The following is a 19,493-nucleotide window of genomic DNA, read 5'->3' on the forward strand; positions in this document are numbered from 1 at the left end:
ATTAGTTGGGAACTCTGTACAGACATCATAATCGACCACACTCTCCTCACGTGTGATAACTAGAAAAGCACTCCGAGAGCACAGACCTCTGCCAAGCTAGCAACTAACTAGTATTTCCACCCTGGTGCATGCAATCTAATTACCGAAACAGAAGCCTTTTGTTACATTTATTGCACGGCCCCTTGCCCAAGCAGAGCATGCGCTTTAGTGCACGTATGTAAACCTCCAGTACACACAGTTTGAACCCAAGTTCGCTGACCTTACATGCCAAAAGATGAAAAATCCTTCAAAAATCCATGAAAATTCCCGGATCACTACCAAAATTGAATGAGATGTTCCTTGTGTCAATATTGACTTTCCATTCAAGTTTAATTTTTACACAACTTTTTGAGTTATTTTGCAAACAGACAAACCAACGCCAATGATCACTTAACCTTCTCCCTTGGCGGAGGTAATTATGAACAATTGCTGAGGAAAATGGCATTGATTAGTCATGCCTAAAATATACTTATGCTAAGGTATAGACAACCTTGTTAAAGTTTCTCAAACATGCAGACATCAACACAAACACAGGAGCTGCTCAGAAGGCTAACAAATTGTCTCAGTTCCAGTGCGACATATGACCTTCCCATGATTGACTGTATCCTGCATGTCTTCCAGTGCTTCCCACACCCTTCTAACTCTTGTATTGTTAGAGATTGGGATGTGTAATTTTGTTTTTGTTCATGGTCACTCTTTGATGTAAGAATATTATCATAGAGATGAAGGAGACTATAGTATGAAGCCCTAAACAACTCAATTCATGCTAGTCTCTGGTATTGAGCATGTTGATACATAGACTATTGAAGTTATAGTTGTGAGCAGGTCACAAATATTGTGTGGATCTGGCAATACAAACATGAAGTACATCAATGTGGTGATACTTGATAAGTTATTTGTAAAATAAACTGTTGAAAATAAAAAGATACACTGCTTAAAACGTGCGTACTTACTAGATCTGTAGAATTTCACCAGGCAATCATCAATTTCACCACGCAACCATCACCAAGACAGCAGAGACACAGCCTTACAATGAAGTACAGTCATGTTCATTATATTTTTCAGTATTTACAGAAGATTTGTTATAAGCACAGTAATTCATATTTGACATGGATTCAGAAAGAGGCTACATTGCTCTTTTCTCCCCTTTATCAATGGTACAATCACAAACAATGATGAAATGTGTATGATGAAAAAGACCCATATATACCCATATGTGGGCTTCCGGATGATATGGACAAGATGCTTTCACAGAGAGTCTGGGTCATTTATTTATTTTTTTTCCAATATGCACACAGTCATCAAGTTCAATGCAGCCCAGACTGCTCTACAAGATGATTTATGTGTACTGTGCGGGCCAGTTGCTTTGGTTCAAGCTGATCTATCTTGGCATAATAAGCAGGTCCACTGATCTAATACGTTGGGCTTTTGCTGCTATTTGGGGGAAATGGTGTTTGTGATTTGTTTGATAATACATGTACACTGTACATTTTAGGGCTGAAACACTGCAAGCTACTCAATACATGTACACATGTCTGAGTAAGGTGTCATTTCTTTACAAACTATTTTGCCACAGGAACACAACAGAATCTTCATTTGATATTCAAATATCTGTACAAGATGGAATATTGCACCATAAATATCACTGCACATGTATGAGTTATAGGTATCTTTATCAACCAATAGCAGTATGTGCTTCACTGAAACCTGGACACTGTCCAAATCATCAACTGTTGCTGTCCCCAACAGCTTTGGAATGCTAAGCATTTTTGTAAAGAATGCTAAGTACTCTATAGTGAGCTGAGTTTCAATGAACACATCACATTTACAAGACAAGCTAATGAATATACCAGGAGTGATGGGACCTTCGGCATACATTGTACTTTTCCAACAGACCACTCTAAGACACTTCTAAAACATAAGTGCTAGTGACAGCTAATGCAAGACTGGTTATGCTGGCATTGTTGACACCACTGGTTTCTAGGGTCTTGACAGTGTGCAATTCACATCAGGGGGGCGTTTCATCAACGAGTTCGTCGGAGGTTTTCACCGACGAATTTGCTATCAGCCAATCAGACGCAAGGATTTACACTGACAACTGTTAAAAGCTAATGAAATCCTTGGTCTGATTGGCTGATAGCAAATTTGTCGGTGAAATCTCCGACGAACTCGTTGATGAAACGCCCCCCAGATGTTAGCTTTTGCTAATGCAATTGATGTAAATATATGCCAGTTATCTATCTGTTACAGAAATCACACTTACATTGTAATCCCCACACAATTTAACCCTTCTTTAACCCTATTCTAACTGGGGGGGGGGTCAAATTGACCCCCCTCCTCGACGTTTCGCGGCACGATTTCGCAACGCGCAAAGATTTTGCCGCGTCGTTTCACGACTTTTTTCATTGAAGTCTCCCGCATATTTTGAGACCAAATTTGCGACGTCCGGGTACACCGTTTTGAAGTTACGTAATGTTTTGCATATGCATGTCAACCAAAAAACAGCTCAAATTCATGATATCGTGTGCAAATCCAATGCAAATTGTGTTTTTTGGTTAAATTGATATAAATTAGATTATTTTAACTTTTAACCATTGAAATTAATCAATTCTAGTGTAGATAAGCCTGAAAAAGTGCCTGCAACAAATTTTGGCAAAAAAACAATAGAAAACAAAAGGTCGAAAAAACAATAAAATACATAGAAATTAACAAAACGATAAAAAACAAAAGAAATTGATTTCGATTGTGCCAATTTTTTTCAAGAAAATTGTTTGATGTGTCTTGAGGAATTCTGACACAAAAATTTAGCAATCCTCCAGTCTTTTTAATGGAGTTATAGGTGAAAATATGATTTCATGCACAAATTTGCATAATTAATTTATTAAAAATAGAAAGGCAATATTTTTCTATTGTATGACCATGTTATCTTGTAGTTTACATCCAGCTCTATCTTCAGGCAAAATTTCGCGGCGATTGCACGATCGGCGGCCGAGATCTGAAGGGGGGGTCAAATTGACCCCCCCTCAGTAAAAACTTGGTCTCAAATAGCCCAGTTAGAATAGGGTTAATCCTTTGTTAAGAAGGTAGAAGTAGGATGTGAAGAACAATAAATTGAAACAGTGGTACAGAATACTGAGATCTCATACCCTAACATAAACACAACACAAAATGTAATAATACAAATTAACATAAGCAGGGGTGTATTAAGTGTCCTTGCTGACCAAAAAAAAAAAAATCTGAAACTTATGAAAAAAAAAAAAAAATTTGAAGTGCATGAAACTGAACATTTCAATGCATTTAAATTGCCAAAATATTTGAAATTAATTTTGGGCAAACCAGAAAAATCTGAAGTCAGATTAAACTCTGAACTCCATGCCCTGCATAAGCTCAGAAAATGGGCAGGCAAGAAGACAAACTCCACACAGCACACAGGCCGAAGACACAGAGTTGAGGACTCACACGGTTTTTGAAAGAGTTGTTCCCTCATTTGCTGAAGAGATTTTTTAGATAACACACCAAGCTAGAGAACATTGGTAGTTAGACAGGAAGTGAATCATAACAAGCATCAGCTGCTGGGAACCACTAAATCCCTGAAAATGTAAAAATTGATGAATGTACAATAATCTTATGCAGTGAAACCTCATTATTAAGAGGTCAGATATAACAAAACAGTCTTGTGACAAAGTGATTTTGCTGGTCCCAAGTCTTTATATTCCCATGCTTTTTTACTGTGATATTGTAAGAAACGTGATTGACAAGGTAATTACCATGGTCTGTAGGGCTTCATTACAATGAGGTTCCTACATTGTATGTACTGCACACGCTGTCATTTTCACGTACAGATATTTTCGCAAATGAGGAGGTCATAGATATTTTTGCGAGATGTTGACGCGAATTGACACTGATGCCAGCGTAAATTCACTACTGTACGAGCTGAAATCTTCGCGTTCAGATATTTTCGCGAATTGCTACTTGGAGGACATTTTCGCGTGTTGTTTATTTCGCGGTTACAAGGGTCTAACTGAACTTAGTAAATCGCGCGTTGTTATTTTCGCATGTTGTTATTTTCGCGGTTCGAAGGCGATTCGCGAAATTCGCGAAAATAAAACCACCGCGAAAATTTCAGCTCGTACAGTATTACCCTAGTGCTTGCAGACATTTTCGTGTGTTGCTAAATTCGCGATCCAGCTGTGATTCGTGAAATTCACGAAAATTAAACCCTCGCAAAAATAACAGCTTATACAGTGTTCAGTTATAGCAAATTTTCTCTCGGAGGGAGACTGATATTCGAGCGCCGATTAGGAAATTTAAACCTAAGAAGAGGATTTGTCAAACTGAACACACAGCATAATTTCTAAAAGCATCACCACATTAGCAAAATATCTTTACAATACAGTAAGTAAAGTTGAGAAGTGATATAAATGAATCTTGTTAACATTAATATTTGTTTACTTGCACCTGTTCACAGTGACACACTACTAAGAAATACAAAACCCTTACACAACTTGCCTATGTCAGTATCACACAAACAAAGTACTAGGTCGAGCCAATGCTCCATGTATATCCAAGCTGTGCTTGAATCAAGACTTCACTAATGGCAAGACAAATATTGTGTAGAAGTCAGACCCATCAGTCGGCCTCAACAAGTTGACTTCTATGTAAGGACAACTTCGCGTCATGCATCACATCACTCGATGTCCCTGTTAATTCCAGCAAATAATAGAAGTTGTTCACAAAGATGACTGCATCTTGAAGTTGTACACTAATTCATGGTTGCTGCATTGCAAATCTACCTTATCACAGCAAAAGTTTGCTGTGATCCGTCCAACTCCACATTTACCTGGAATTCAGTTTTCATTGGGTTTCATGCTCATGACATGTTCGAGTAGCATTAAGCTCACACTTTAATGATGTCATGTTCTGCTCCGACAAAGGTTTGATGATCCCTGCCTCCAAATTGGCACTATGTTCTTTGGATCATCACTTGAAATTTACCTGAAAGATATTACAAGATTAGAAGGTTTCATATTATTCCAACTAAATATTGAAATGCACTGTATTGAGGAAATATCATCTTGAGGTCATCACTCAGCTACAGTTGAATCAAAATATAAGATGAGAAAAAAAAATCATGCCACAGTTATCTACAGAGTAATCTACATGTATTACATTTGCAAGGCTGCACACTAACCCATTTTTCTACTGGTCCAAATTGTCTGTCAGACCAGTCGGTACCTAGTGTTTCATTTTCATTTTTTTCTTTTTTACTGCTCCATTCCTGAAAAAGTTACTGGTATGCCAGTCCAAACAGTGATTTTTACTGGTCCTAGACTGTCGGACCAGTGCCAGTGTGCAGCGTTGCATTTGTATCAACGTGACCATGGCCTGCCCTCTCATCACACTCCTTGCTGTAAGACGGGTAATCGGCAGCTTCCAATGATAAACATAAGATACTATGGATAGTGACTGTAAGATGGCAGACACTGGGAAAAAAACAACAACAACAACAAGAGAGCATGATCTGGTTCCTGTATACTGCAGTAAATGTCAAAAAGTTTACATGCACATTGTAATCGATACCTTATATGTAAAGAAAATAAACAGCCCTTAAAGAAATAATCATTTTTACAGTAGTCACATGAGGTTGCAAAATTGCCACAAAATAAGGACCCCAAGGAAGACCAACATTATTATGTTGAAAAAGCTGAATAAGGGCAATCCATCTGGTTTTATTGCTTTACACAGAAATAAGTACTACTACTACTACTACTTCTGTACTCACATGCAGGCATGGTGCTAACTTCTGCCGTGACCACACAATTGATGCCAAGGTTCGCCAATGCGCCTCGTATGAGACCACATGGAAATGCTAGATACTGAACAGAAACAAGAAAACAAGCAGAGAGTGGAATAATATAGAGGACACAGTATTGATAATATAATGTACTACATGATCAAGCCCAAGTTGGGGGGGGGGGGGGATGGGGAGAATACAAGAATATATCTATTTCTTTTAGAGAAGGGCTATCAGTATCACAGACCAAATCTGTGCTATCAAATGATATCATCTTTCATTCATTTTCTTTTAGAGAAGGGCTAACAGTATCACAGACCAAATCTGTGCTATCAAATCATATCATCTTTCATTCATTTTATTTCTATCTTTCAGTACATTCTTATCTTGGCATGGATCAGTCTTCCTTGCACCATCTTCATGTAGACCCAAAAAAAAAAAAAGTATCAACTTATAATATGTATTCAATCTACAAGAACAAGAATCCACCAAATAATGCCCTGCAGATACCCAACATATTCTGTTAAACAGCAGATGCAGCACTTGAATGAATGTTATGCAGTGATGGGGGTAAGAAATGTAAGAAAAGGTACCTGTGGACATAGAGCTGCATACAGAACGAGACATTTACTCTACCAATCCTCACTCAATGCATGCATATTATTTCCTTTTCAGTTTTTTTTTCTTTTACTCATAAAGAGTACTTTACTTAATCCAAGCCCCTGTTTTACATCGCTCTTTTGTTATGCCATTTAAAACACCATCCATTTACACTAACAACAAAAAACTGAAGCCATAAGTCATGATTTCTACATGTCTGGCAAATTCTGTTTTATTCTGATTTGTAAGCAATGAAGTACTCACCCTTGGTGCTGATTCCATGTACTGCTTTCCTGCAGACATCTGTGTTAGCAGTTTGAATTTGTTGTCTTGAAGGACGTATACACCCTGTTGAGGAAAAATTACTGTGATCAGTCTGATTCCTGATATCGCACTCTCTTTATTTCACCCCCTTTTTTTTTGGGGGGGGGGGTGGTTTACCCCTGGGACAAATACAAACAAAACAATTAACAATGCCGCTGTATGAATATAATGTGCAACAACTAAAAATATTCCCTCATGCTATGGCAAATAGGGAAATCATTCTTCCAAAGTGATATATATTCACCAAAACTAAAATTTCTTGTATGAATGACTCGAGCAAAAGATGCCATTGATGGGCATTGTCATTACTAGACAACATTTCGGGGGAGGTAAAATAGATGCCCTGCTATGAATCAAAACTGCATGTATAAACAAACTGTGAGCCCTACAACTCAGGGTGACGCAGTAAGAACCATTGATATCTTTCTAATAAATTTGCAACTGTCTTACTGCCACCATTTTCTGCAATGTCAAAACTTCCATCATATGCCTCAACACACACACAAACGAAAATTTGTCACAATGGCAAATAATGAATTCATAAATATCAAGACATGCTACCCATGTGAGGCTGTAGCAATCAGTACATTGCACTACTTTTATATCGTACATGGTACTGGTATAAGTACATCAAAATCCTTATTTAGACTACTGATATAACACATTCCTGCTATAACAAAGCAATTATATCTCATCCAAATGTTAAAGGGGCATTCCAGACGACTTTCATAATTTCACATTATGAAGTACCGGTACGTAAATCAACAGCTCCATGTATAGAGTTGTGGAATTTATTGTGACCCTTGAGCAGAGAAACCAATAATCTGAAAATCTTAAACAAATTACACTGAATAGTGTTGATGACACAAAATAGGAGCCTCACATATTTCAGAAATGTAGCAGTGTAATTCCATTACAATACCGCTTGCTTAAAAAGAAACATGTTCACCTGTGTAGAATCTATGCATGCCATCTTCTTTTGTTCTGCTTCCTTGAGCCCCAACTCAAGCGTTCTTATTGTGAGGCTGCCATGTCATCATCCTTGTTCATTGCAATTTGTTATAGATTTTGAAAATTGTTTTTCCTCATCCCAGTCACCAGAAATTCTGAAACTCTGTTCTCAGTATAACTTATCTATAGCTGTTCAAATGTAAAAATCTGAAAATCTTCCTGAAGTCCCCTTTAAGAGTGTCTTTTTCTTTCACTGTTCTCAAAGGAGATGTTTGTAGGAAGATTTCACTGTATCTCTCACGGTACTTTAAAGGCAGGCTTTCAAGCGGGATAATGTAAAAAAGTAGGAATAAAGTAGGAACAGAATCTCCAAAAAAGTAGGAAAAAGTAGGACATGAGAGGGAAAAAGTAGGACATTTGAGAAAAAAAGTAGGAATAAATCAGGACATGTGCAGACTTTTTGGAGTAGTTTTCGTCGAGACTCACCAGAACTCTTGATGTTACATGTAAATCTTAATTTGTACTCACAACCCTGCTGCCTCAGCCTCACTTTTGCTCCTGGGAGAGCCTGAAAAATACAACAAAGGCAGACATTCCTTAGAACAATGTCAGGAAACAAACAGAAATGCATCTTCAATCGTACAGGCAATATGAATCTTGATCACTTACTTTAATACTTGCATAGAAAAGACATTATTCTGTGATTGACATGAACACCTACCATACATGTGACCCTGCATTGCAACACCAACAAAGGTCGCTAGACATGGATTTTTAGTTAAGAGCAGATTCTGAAAAAGCAAACTTTAAGCTTTAAAATGATGAATAACTCGATTCAACTGGACTCTCCTAACCTATCCTAATATTGGAATGAAAGCACACACTCTGGAAAATGTGAACTGAGTAAAGGTGCTCTGAAGTATAGCGTCTATTCAAGCGCTTAATCTTTATCAAGCAGTGCTAACTCTGCAATGAATGGAACAAATAACGGGATGTTAACCGACGGAGCAACAACAATGAAAAGATTAACATATTTATTATTAAGCTGTGCATGCTTTATTAACACATTCTGTAGATGATCAATGCCAACTTTCAAAGTAGTAGCATCATCCTTTCTAAATTTATTGGAGTTGAAAGTTAAGAGTATGGACAGGGCTTTTTTTTTAAGAAATGAAAAGAGGACTCTATGAGAAACACCTAATCACACTATTCTACCAAAAAAGTTTTCCAGAAAAAAAAAAATTGCTAAAAACACATTTTCCTTTTTGTTTTAAGATCCCAAACTTTAGTATAATATAGAAGACTTGCTCTTTCAGAAAATATGAAAAACTCAAAATTGGCTGGGTTGGCCCATATCACCCATTTTCAGTCCTAACACAAATTCAGTGTGTGCGACTTATTGTTGGTTTTGTGATGCACAGTCACATAATCTTATAATCCCACGAAATATGTCATAAACATTCCATGATGTGTAAGTTATATACTTATGCCATAGGTATGTTATACACGATGGCATCTTTTATCTACTTTCATTTGAATGTTTTGAAGTTGTGAAGATATGTGCTTCATTTCAAAATGTGAGAAAAGAGTGGAAATAAGGATATTTGACAAAATCAATGAAAAAAAAGATGACACTTTTATCTCCATTCATTTGAAGTTGTAAAGATATGTCTCACTTCAAAGTGTGAAGAAGACAGGAAATAAGGATGTTTGACAAAGCTATTCAAGTGACGCTCAAGACAAGGTTAGTATGCTTTCAAGTTCCAGCTGAATTACCATGAGATAAGCAATAGACCAACTTTCCAAGAGACCTTCAATTTCAAATACACGTAAGCATGTAACATGTGTTCAAAAATTTTAAAATAACAGGAGAATTTAAACTACTTATATGTAGCAGTCAGTATTAGTCTCTGAGAGCATGTGTTATCATAATTTCTGGCAAGACATGCATGAAGAATGGATTGTCTCATGACAGTGAGGCCTTAAGAATTGAAATTATACCTACCAATGCATTAACATCTTTATTTTACAAATCCTGGCCCACTACAAATCTACACACTCAAATACTGTGAGTTTATGGCACAGTGTCCACCACTGAATTTCCAGAGATATAGATTATCTTGGTATTATCATATGATATAGATGGAAACATAAGGCTAGCTCAATTTGAAACACTTTAACCAATAGAACACAAAACATCCAAAGAGAGAGAGAGAGAAAAAAAAAAAAAGGAAAAAAAAAAAGAAGCAAAATACTTTACATTTCAGTATCAATCAGGGAAATGTAGTATTGTCACATGTAGAGTAACAGAAGACCAATATAACCAAATGACTCCACTTTACAAAAATGTGAGGAGCATATATGCACATCTGCTTTTTGTTTCTTGTCTGTAGTCTTACTGACTTTATAGGTAGCAAAAATGACTATTTTGATAATTTTCTGTAGATAACAAATATAAATCAATTTTTATTTTTTTTTTTTTTTTTGGTGTTCTGCAGATGCTAGATTCCATGTATTCTTGAATGAACTTACATTTGTTAATCTAGTAAGAATGGTGGAAACTTATCATTCTGTACTTTCCAATGACATCTTACTGTTTGCAATTTTTGCCAAATTCACCGCAGATAGTTAATAATTCTTTACATTCAACTTCTTTTCAGCTCATCATGGTACCCTTTTTGTTGAATATACATACAGCTGTTTGGTCTTTTCAGGAAGTTTCTCCATTTTGCAATATTATTCCAGGCACTTGTAAGCTCATTCAATATTCTTGAAATCAAATTTCTTCATATAATTTTGAGAATATCATATCCTTCAGCCTTTCAAATTTTACAAGGTTGAGGTTCTGCTTTTCATTCTCCAGATATTTTGCTGGCTCAGTATTTCAGCTTGTCAATTTTATAAACTACTCTTTACAAGATCTGGGGAATAAACAGTGACTGTAATTAAGTCCTTGCCAGCTTCTCTGATTTCTCAGAAAATTCCAATTAACAAACTTTTTGGTCATTTAAGTAAATACACACTAGATGATCTGTATATCTACCATGCAGTTCTCATCCCCCCTTAAATACAGCGTATTTGTGTCCTTTCAATTTTGATATTCTCCATTGTTCTTTGGGTTTTCACCTTCAACTTTCAGCTTTGTATGTTGACACAATTGACATGTTACACATCCATCCATTCACTTTTGTCTTCTTTAAGAAGTTTCCTTGTCTCACATTTTACCAAGACTCTTTCACATGGTTCAATATTTTGGGTATGTCACTTCAAACGATCCATCACACTTTAACCACTTTCACTAAGGGATTTCTGTTCTACCATTATCTTGCATCTTGTTCAAACTAGCTGGATAATAAAAAGATGTTCAGCCTTAACTTAAGAACTGTGGAATAAAAAGTCGTCATGGCTTCTAATTTTTCTGCAAGTTGCTTCCTCCAAACTTAACAAACTGTTCTTGGCGGTTCAATTGAAAACATTCACACACTTGCTCTTAATTGTGGAATTAACATTCATTAGCTTTCCTGCTTGTTTGGGGTTTTTTCAGGTATGCTTTAGATGGCTTTTCTCTCTATATATTCCAGATAGTTCTGTGTCTTCAGGAAGTGGACTCAATGTCTCATAGTTTCAACTTCAATCAATCTTTAAACGATAGTGAAATGTTGTTTTTGTGTTTGTTTTCCTTGAAGTTCCTCCACTTCCCGCTTTCTTCTAAGTTCTTCGAGGTAATGTATGTCTTACCTGTGATACAATTCAACCTCTTAAACAATACTTGTAAGATGTAAAAAGCCATCAACTTTTAAGATTGTCCATTAAGAGGTTTTTGCTCCCCTATTAGTCTTTATTTTTCAAGATGGCTAAGTAATTAGTGTTGTTCTTATTCCTTGTTCACAATTTGTGGGATCTGTAAATTACACATTTCTCCCTGTTCATCTGATTTGATGTCAAATTCTACTTTTAAGTGTATGGCAAGCTTACCTGGTAATTTTGAGCGATGATGACAGCTGGTTAAGCACTGCTCCAAGTCCTAGGCTGCAATATCAGTGGTATCAATCACATACAGGTCTTCACAGGAGCAAAAGCTGAGGCTGGCAGCAGTCTTGTGGTTGATTGGATTGTGTTATCCCTCTTTCATGTAGAAGATAGAGGCTCTCCCCATCGGTAAGAATCTGCAACTAGAGTCTACTCATCATTTCTGAATATCAACTATTCAAGTAGCCTTGCACAATCTTTTTTTGGCGGGGTTTTTCACCAAAAAAGTAGGAAAAAGTAGGAAAAAGTAGGATTTTGAGCAAAAAAGTAGGAAAAGTAGGACAGGCAGTAAAAAAGTAGGAAAAAGTAGGAAAAGTAGGATCACTTGAAAGCCTGTAAAGGTGATGGCTGTGACCTGTGGGATGCAATACTGCCAATAGAGTATGAGACATGTTGAATTCATCTTTGTGCAAATTGTGTTTCATACAGGCAACAATATATTCAGAGAGAATCATCTCACCTGGTGATTTGTCCGCAGGTTATCCACCTGTTTCTTGTAGACACCATTCCACAGGTCCTTGCATACAAATTTAATGATATCCAGCTCACTGCTGAAACGTGGACTATCCCTGGTGAACTTCTCAATCAGGCTTTGGCCAACACGATAGCCCATTTGCTCAAGTTTGGAGATCACTTTGTCCTTCAAAGAAACAGCCAAATATTGAAAGTCACAGATTATAACGTCACATGATTAAAGGCACATGATTCACTCAGGCACATGATCAGCAATTCTAATGTTTAGCCATGCAATATTCCACCATGCTATGCATGCTACACATTTTGTCTCATTCAAGTGCTTAGCATAGCCTTAGGTAGTGTAATCTAGTCTACTCAATCTAGGAAATAGATAAAAAAATTACTCATAACATTAACACTCTAACACCAACACTACAGTAAACACTCACTCACAGTCCATCACAGATCACAGTTTAGCATTCTACGAGCTGCTGCAGGGATTAAATTTATCCTTTCAAGGTTCAAGTCATGACCATGTTTTCTTTAACACAGCTTTGCACTTCTTTTTCACATATCATTACTATTATCAATATCAGACTGAACTTTGTAATGTAATTTAAAACTATAAAAGTACAACTTTTGACTTGTTAAATGGCACTGCACTGTGCTTTTCGCATTTTGACAGTTTTTCCTTCTTTCTCAATCTTTCTCTCTTTTCTCTCACTCTCAGAGTCTCAATTCTCTAGAGAAACAATATGTAGGCTCCTACTCATGACATGACTGTGTTTGATCAACTATTATCAGATTACTGATTATGATATAATTTACAGTAACAAATCTAGATATCTAGACTCTGGACATTTTACTAAACTATTATTGTCTGATGACTGAATGAATACACATTCTGCAGTTGGCCGAGAACTGAACCACCACTTACACGATTTATCGCAAATGGGACTGTAGCTAAGCGTATGACATCGAGATTATGGAAACGTACGGGTAGACTACGGCCACGGCACGGGCATATAAATCTAATAAGTGGATGTGCAAAACATACCTTTTCGTCTTTACACGCCGATCTTTGCACATAATCTACAATCTCCATGTGAAGAAAATCAAATATAAAATCATCAGCCATGTTGAGGTGGTATTTTCTGAGCTCTACTCACTGACCGTACGTAGCTTTGCAGAGGTGGTGCGTGTATTTTCTGTGTGCGTAGAATCGAGTCGTAATCGACTGATCGTCCGTGACCATGAAGGCCGCCTCCCACTACACGATTTTTTCAGGCGATAGCTTGCGATGCGATGCGACATCGTATCGCAAGAAATCGTGTAGTGTGAGGCAAGGATAACGGGTGTTGTTTTGTTGTTGTTGCTGTTGACATAGTATACATAGCAATAGAGAGCAACATCCCTTCTCGATCTGCTTTTTAACTTGATTTACCTCGATGTATGTTGGGCATAATAAACATAACTTACTAACATATTTGCCCCTCTGCATGGAACCTCTTATCAGAGTCCTGCTGAAAATGATATAGGTACTGTAAAAGTGGATATTTTTTGCGCGATCGACTAATTTTTCCCACTCGGCCGGGAAAGAAGAGTTTGGCGTGTTTTTAATTCCGCGGAATCAAGACATCAACTACTGGAACATATAGCAAGCAAAAATATTCGCATGCTTTTTTTTTTTTTTGCGCTAGTTTCTTGTTGCGCGAAATGCGCGAAAATTTCAACACTGCGAAACTCTACTTTTACAATAAACGGATGTATTTTTGCACTACTAAAATTCACATGTGTATCCGCTTTTACTTTTTGCGTCATGTCTGCATTTCTGTATGTATCTAAGTATTCTGCATCAGTTACACTCTGCTCAACTTTTAGTTATCATTTTTATTTGTTCATTAGCTACCAGTTGATTTACTGTAGTCCAGATGCCTGTGTAGGCACGTAACATAATAGATCCCTTATAGTCTCCTCACGAATCCGTACAGGGCCTGTTGTCTGCCTGTATATGTATAACCCTTGATCAAGGGCTGCAAAACGTTTTTCAGGGTTGGGGGGGGGGGCTGTAGACTGAGGGGTCAGAGGTCAACGTGGTCAATGGTATATCTCCTTCAGAAAGTCATTAGTGTTATGATTGTTTCTCATCCATTTTTTTCTGATTAATAGATAAAGATAGATAGATAGATAGATAGATAGATAGATAGATAGATAGATAAATACAGGGGCAGATCCAGGAATTCTGTAAAGGGGGGGGGGTGCACAACTAATATTTCTGGTGCCACTTCCAGGTTTCATTTCATTTTTGTTTTTTTGTTTTTTTTATTTTTTTAATGAAAAATAAAGGGTGGCATGTGCCGGTTGCGCCCCCCTCTGGATGGATAGATAGATAGATAGATAGATAGATAGATAGATAGATAGATAGATAGATAGATAGATACTGAGCAGATAGATAGATAGATAGATAGATAAAGAGATAGATACTGAGCAGATAGATAGATAGAGATCTACTCTAGAAAGGGATGGTGCAGTTTCGGTTGAGATGGGGCTGCAGGTTTCCAACGCTTTTTATGATTATTTTTTTTTAGATAATGAGAAACCTGTTATGAAATATGAAAGAACATATAATTCTCAAAGGAATTCCAAGTTTATTTGATGAAAATCAGTTTTGAAATGGCCGAGATATCCAAATTAAATTGAGCAATCCTAACAAAAGGTGGGACCCATCTTTTATTAGGATCGCTTGGTTTTACTTTGTTTTTGGATATCTCAGCTATTTTAAAACTGATTTTCATCATTTAAGGTTTGAATTCCTCTTAGATTTGTAAGGCTCTTTTACATTTCATAAAGTGGTTTCTAAGTATCTCGCAAAAAGTTTTAAGCTGAATCTTTACCTCAGCCAATACTATATGATCCCTTTAATATATTCAACACAAACACACACAAAGAACCAACTTAACTGTATTCAAATGCAATACTTTATTAATGATTTTCCACATCATTTACTGTGCTCATGATTCATGATAACATATGAAGTAAAAGCAGTGCTCCTTTCATATAAGCTAAATCAGCACCAGACAGGTAAGACTGCTGAAGTTTCCATTATTCATATACTAAAACATAGCATATTGAGAAACAATAATAAAAAGGACATATTGCCAATGGACATATCTGAATTTGAAAACAACAAAAGAAAGTGTATACTCAAAGGTTGATATTCATGTGCATTGCTAAATTCACTGACAAATCCTGATTGAATTTACTGTAAAAGTGGATATTTTTGCACGACTAATTTTTCGCGCTCGGCCGGGTAAGAAGAGTTTCGCCTGTTTTTAATTCCGCAGAATCAAGACATCAACTGCAGGAACATACGGCAAGCAAAAAATATTCGCGTGCTTTTGTTTTTGTGCTGGTTTCTCGTTGAGCGAAATGTGGGAAAATTTCAACACTGCAAAAATTTCCATTTTACAGTACTCTCATTCGAATCCTGTGGTCTAACAAGCCAATATGAGCTCTTCTCTTGAAGTGATGTACAATAATGTAAGCATTGCAAATTGTGATCACTCTCCTATGCATTCAGTGCTATTTCCAATTGAAACACGTAACGTACATCTATGCAAACCTTTCTTCCTCATGACACACATGTGCACATATGATATATAAGGATTATTTTCATCTATATATTTAGTAGCTTTGTGGCTACTACATTTGACCGTGTGCCAATGTTCAAAGATGACAAATTTCACATTCAATCCCATATCGATTTATAATCCTCTGGGCACAAACAAAAAGAAGAGAAAACGAAAGATATACTACGTATGTATATTCTTCATCATAACAGGTTTTATGCTGTAAAAATGTCCATGTCAATGACATACAAATGTCATGAACAGCCATAAAAAAAAATGGGTATTCATAATTTCACTACAAAAATAGGAATGGTAGAAAACATCTATGCCTATTCAAGCATTTCTTTAAACACACACACACACACACACACACAAAAGCAACTGGACGTATGTGCAACCCCCCCCCCCCAAAAAAAAAAGCAACAACATAAAAACAAAAACATCGGTCTTTGTCACAAGACAGACATGTAAATCATTACAATTCACAGCAAATGTTAAAACTCAGCATATGTGTAACCATTTTGACCCTTTTTGACACAGGTTAAAACAGAACATAAAAATATGACAGTACATTACATGACAGATTTACACTGTAGGGACAGCTTTTCAAACATGTTAATACACTCTGTCTTTGATTCAGCCTGTATTGTTAAATGGAAGCATCAGTAATCCATGTAACATGACATAGTGGGGGCGTTGTGGCATAGTGGATAAGACTCGCGACTCCCGATCGGAAGACCAGAGTTCAAATTCCGCCCAGTGCTTACGTCCTTGGACAAGATGTTTTTACCCACTATGTCCCTCTCGACCCAGGTGTATAAATGGGTACCTGGCAACGCTAGGGTAATAATAATAGCAGGGCCCTCTGGTAGAGCAGTGGCAACACTGAAGAGACTACCCTGATGAATAAGACCTTATTATTATTATATATCATTATCATAAGATGAAATATTAAAAAGAAAAAAAAATGAGACATCCTGTTGATTAGACTGAACACATTATTACAGTGCAAAACAAATGAAGTTGAGAGATGAGAAACAAAGAGAGAGAAACATACAGACAGATAGACAGACAAATAGATAGAGATGAAAAATGAGCAATAAGACAGAAAGAGAGAGAGGGAGACACACACACATAAAGAATGGGTGTTCTGAATGGTTGACTGGGCAATTTGCATACAGCCTCAGATCATGTGGTTTTCAGTTGACGATTCTTAGGTTCGCATACCACATGGTTTGGCTGAAGATCATAATAGAATCTACCAAGTTCACAAAATCCCTGGTAGTTTTTCTTTTCCCCCAGGGATGGGATAAAAGGCTGGTTCCCCCCCCAAAAATATCACAGGCTTAACTGTGTGGCATTACATCAATAGTAGGGGCAAAATAAGAAATAATATGATAACAAACAAACACACAAACATATGTTGGTTTACAACAGTCAACCATGTCTGCTGAAATCCCCAACTTAGTCGCTATGGGGACAATTTTTTAATGCTCTCCTATGCATGCAAAGCATCGGAGTTTGAAGATGATCTGCGATAATATTCATTTTGGTTTCACATTTCTTTCACTAATTCATCATCACTGCCATACACTTTTAAAAAGGGTTACTTCTGATAAAGTGGAGGCATCTTTGCAAAAGCTCTTCTAATCTTGCATTCCTACATCAGAACAGTCAATCTACATTTGATGTAAATACCAAAAAAACAATTGTGTAATACCAATAAATAGCGTGCACAGCACTGTCAACTACACTGTTACACCATGACTACTTCTTTTTTTTTTTTCAAAGAGTACAATGCGTGTACATTTGGATATCAACATTTCAGATATGTTATCACTTTCTTTTCTGTTCTTTACAAAGTGTCACTGGAAAATGTCACTTAAATATTCAGAACATTGTGTGATATGGGATAAGTCATTGTACACTGGGAGAAAATGAAATAGTGTACACAGATGGCTATAGATGGAGGATTTGCAATAAGGAATGTCTTTTTTTTATGGCTGACTTTTATTTACAAGCAGCAGAATACTGAAAATGCAGGCAGGCAATGTCACACAAACCCCAATTCATTATTGGTCTTCTGGATGATGGTTTATTAGCTGATGTGTAGTTCTGTATGCCATGTGAACCTGATGCCTCTTATGGAACACTCTGCAAATGGATTTGCATACATAGCTCAATTATTCATTTCTTCTATCATGGAAGATGTTTACAAACATGATGTCACAGGGGATATCCTGAGCAGGGTTGTGAAGAAAATTTGTGTTTTGGGTGAAGATTTACATTAACAACACTTAAAGCACACACATTAAAAGAATACTGTGTAAATGTCTGCAATATGTGACTATCATTTTTTACCTGAGATACCTCCTAGACATGAACTTTCCTCTACCAACAAGAATGTAACCTTCCAAAATATTGTTCAAGCCAACTTTCCTTCAGTACAATTGTTCTGTTTCATTGATTTCTTTTAGATAACATTTTCTTCAGGATATATTTTCTTCATGACTCCATCAACTTTATACAGTGCAACACCTCTACTGCTTTGTAAATGTCCATATTTCATACCGGCGAGTTCATATAATGTAAGCTGCAGTATATTACACCAAGGAATGTTCAGAAATTCCTACACTAGACATTCTGTTTGACAAATTAATGCAATTTACATGCATACCCCTTATTCAATATTTACAGGCAGACTATAATTGCAAAACACTAATCACGAGTGTCTAAATTTCATATATTATTATTTCATATCAATATATTCTATCTTTAAGTGCAGGTATATTTGCTAAGTTGCATAAAAACAAAACAATTACATGAGTTTCCACATGATATTCAAAACTGCTTACATACAAATGAACACCATATCATTTGACCAGGTTATTCAATCATGTTCACTTGAAGAAAAATCATTTCATCGCCTCGGGAACTAAATAATTAGCTTTGTTCATACATGTATCTGGCCATGTTACATTAAAAAAAAATAAATAAATAAAATGAATAAATGCCGCCAGAAATTTCTCTGCAAACTGCAAATCATTGGATAACAAACCCTTAACCCACTTAAATGATATGATACCCAACACACACATGTTCAACACGTGTGGTACTAAATATTAAGTAAACTGGGTAAAAATTATCATGAGTAGAAGAAACTGAAAGATACATTGATAAAGCTTACTAACTGGATATGTCCTTGTCACATGCACACCTATAAGCTGCACCAGAATGATTTTATGATGCTAAATCAAAAAGTTTGCACTGTGTGGTCTTTGCTGGTACTCACTTACCTGAGAATTGAGAGAGTGCCCTGGTGAGATTGCTGGAATATGAACTTTGCAAACTGTATTTAATGCAGACAACTACCACAATTTATTACTTCATAATGAATATATCATGATCAATGAGGAATTACCCAAATAAATATATTTTAGGTGCCAAAAATGACAATAAGTTAAAGAAAATTGAACATAAGTCTTTTCAATTTTGTCAGTCAAACATATGAGGCTACGGGTGCCTTCTCCATTTTTTTCCCACAATGCTTTGTGGTATCACATTTTCTCGCTAAACTGAGGAAGATTTACACATTTAGTAATGAAGCAACCAAACAGACACAAAGAAGACACATTGTTTATCTGCCATTTGCTACTTCTCATTTAAACACC

At 36.5% G+C, this 19,493-nt stretch overlaps 1 protein-coding gene across 1 annotated transcript; it reads right to left on the minus strand.

The window, feature by feature from the left end:
* Positions 1–4,025: 4,025 nt before the first annotated feature.
* Positions 4,026–13,351, minus strand: LOC140227492 (trafficking protein particle complex subunit 6b-like). Its single transcript, XM_072307893.1, has 5 exons — positions 13,251–13,351; positions 12,198–12,377; positions 6,698–6,781; positions 5,822–5,915; positions 4,026–5,034 (listed from the first exon to the last, which is right to left on the minus strand). The coding sequence occupies exons 1-5, from the start codon at positions 13,329–13,331 to the stop codon at positions 5,003–5,005; spliced, it is 471 nt and encodes a 156-aa protein (XP_072163994.1). The 5' UTR covers positions 13,332–13,351; the 3' UTR covers positions 4,026–5,002.
* Positions 13,352–19,493: the final 6,142 nt, after the last annotated feature.

Source organism: Diadema setosum, chromosome 1 (genome assembly GCF_964275005.1).
Source record: "Diadema setosum chromosome 1, eeDiaSeto1, whole genome shotgun sequence".
NCBI classification, from domain to species: Eukaryota; Metazoa; Echinodermata; class Echinoidea; order Diadematoida; family Diadematidae; genus Diadema; species Diadema setosum.

Excerpts from the sequence above, each read along its gene's own strand:
- LOC140227492 (XM_072307893.1), bottom strand. The coding sequence starts at position 13,331 with ATGGCTGATGATTTTATATTTGATTTTCTTCACATGGAGATTGTAGAT. Across the intron at positions 6,782-12,197 it reads ACCTGCGGACAAATCACCAG|GGTGTATACGTCCTTCAAGA; the intron begins GTGAGATGATTC and ends TTTCCTCAACAG. Across the intron at positions 5,916-6,697 it reads ACATGGAATCAGCACCAAGG|TATCTAGCATTTCCATGTGG; the intron begins GTGAGTACTTCA and ends GTTTCTGTTCAG.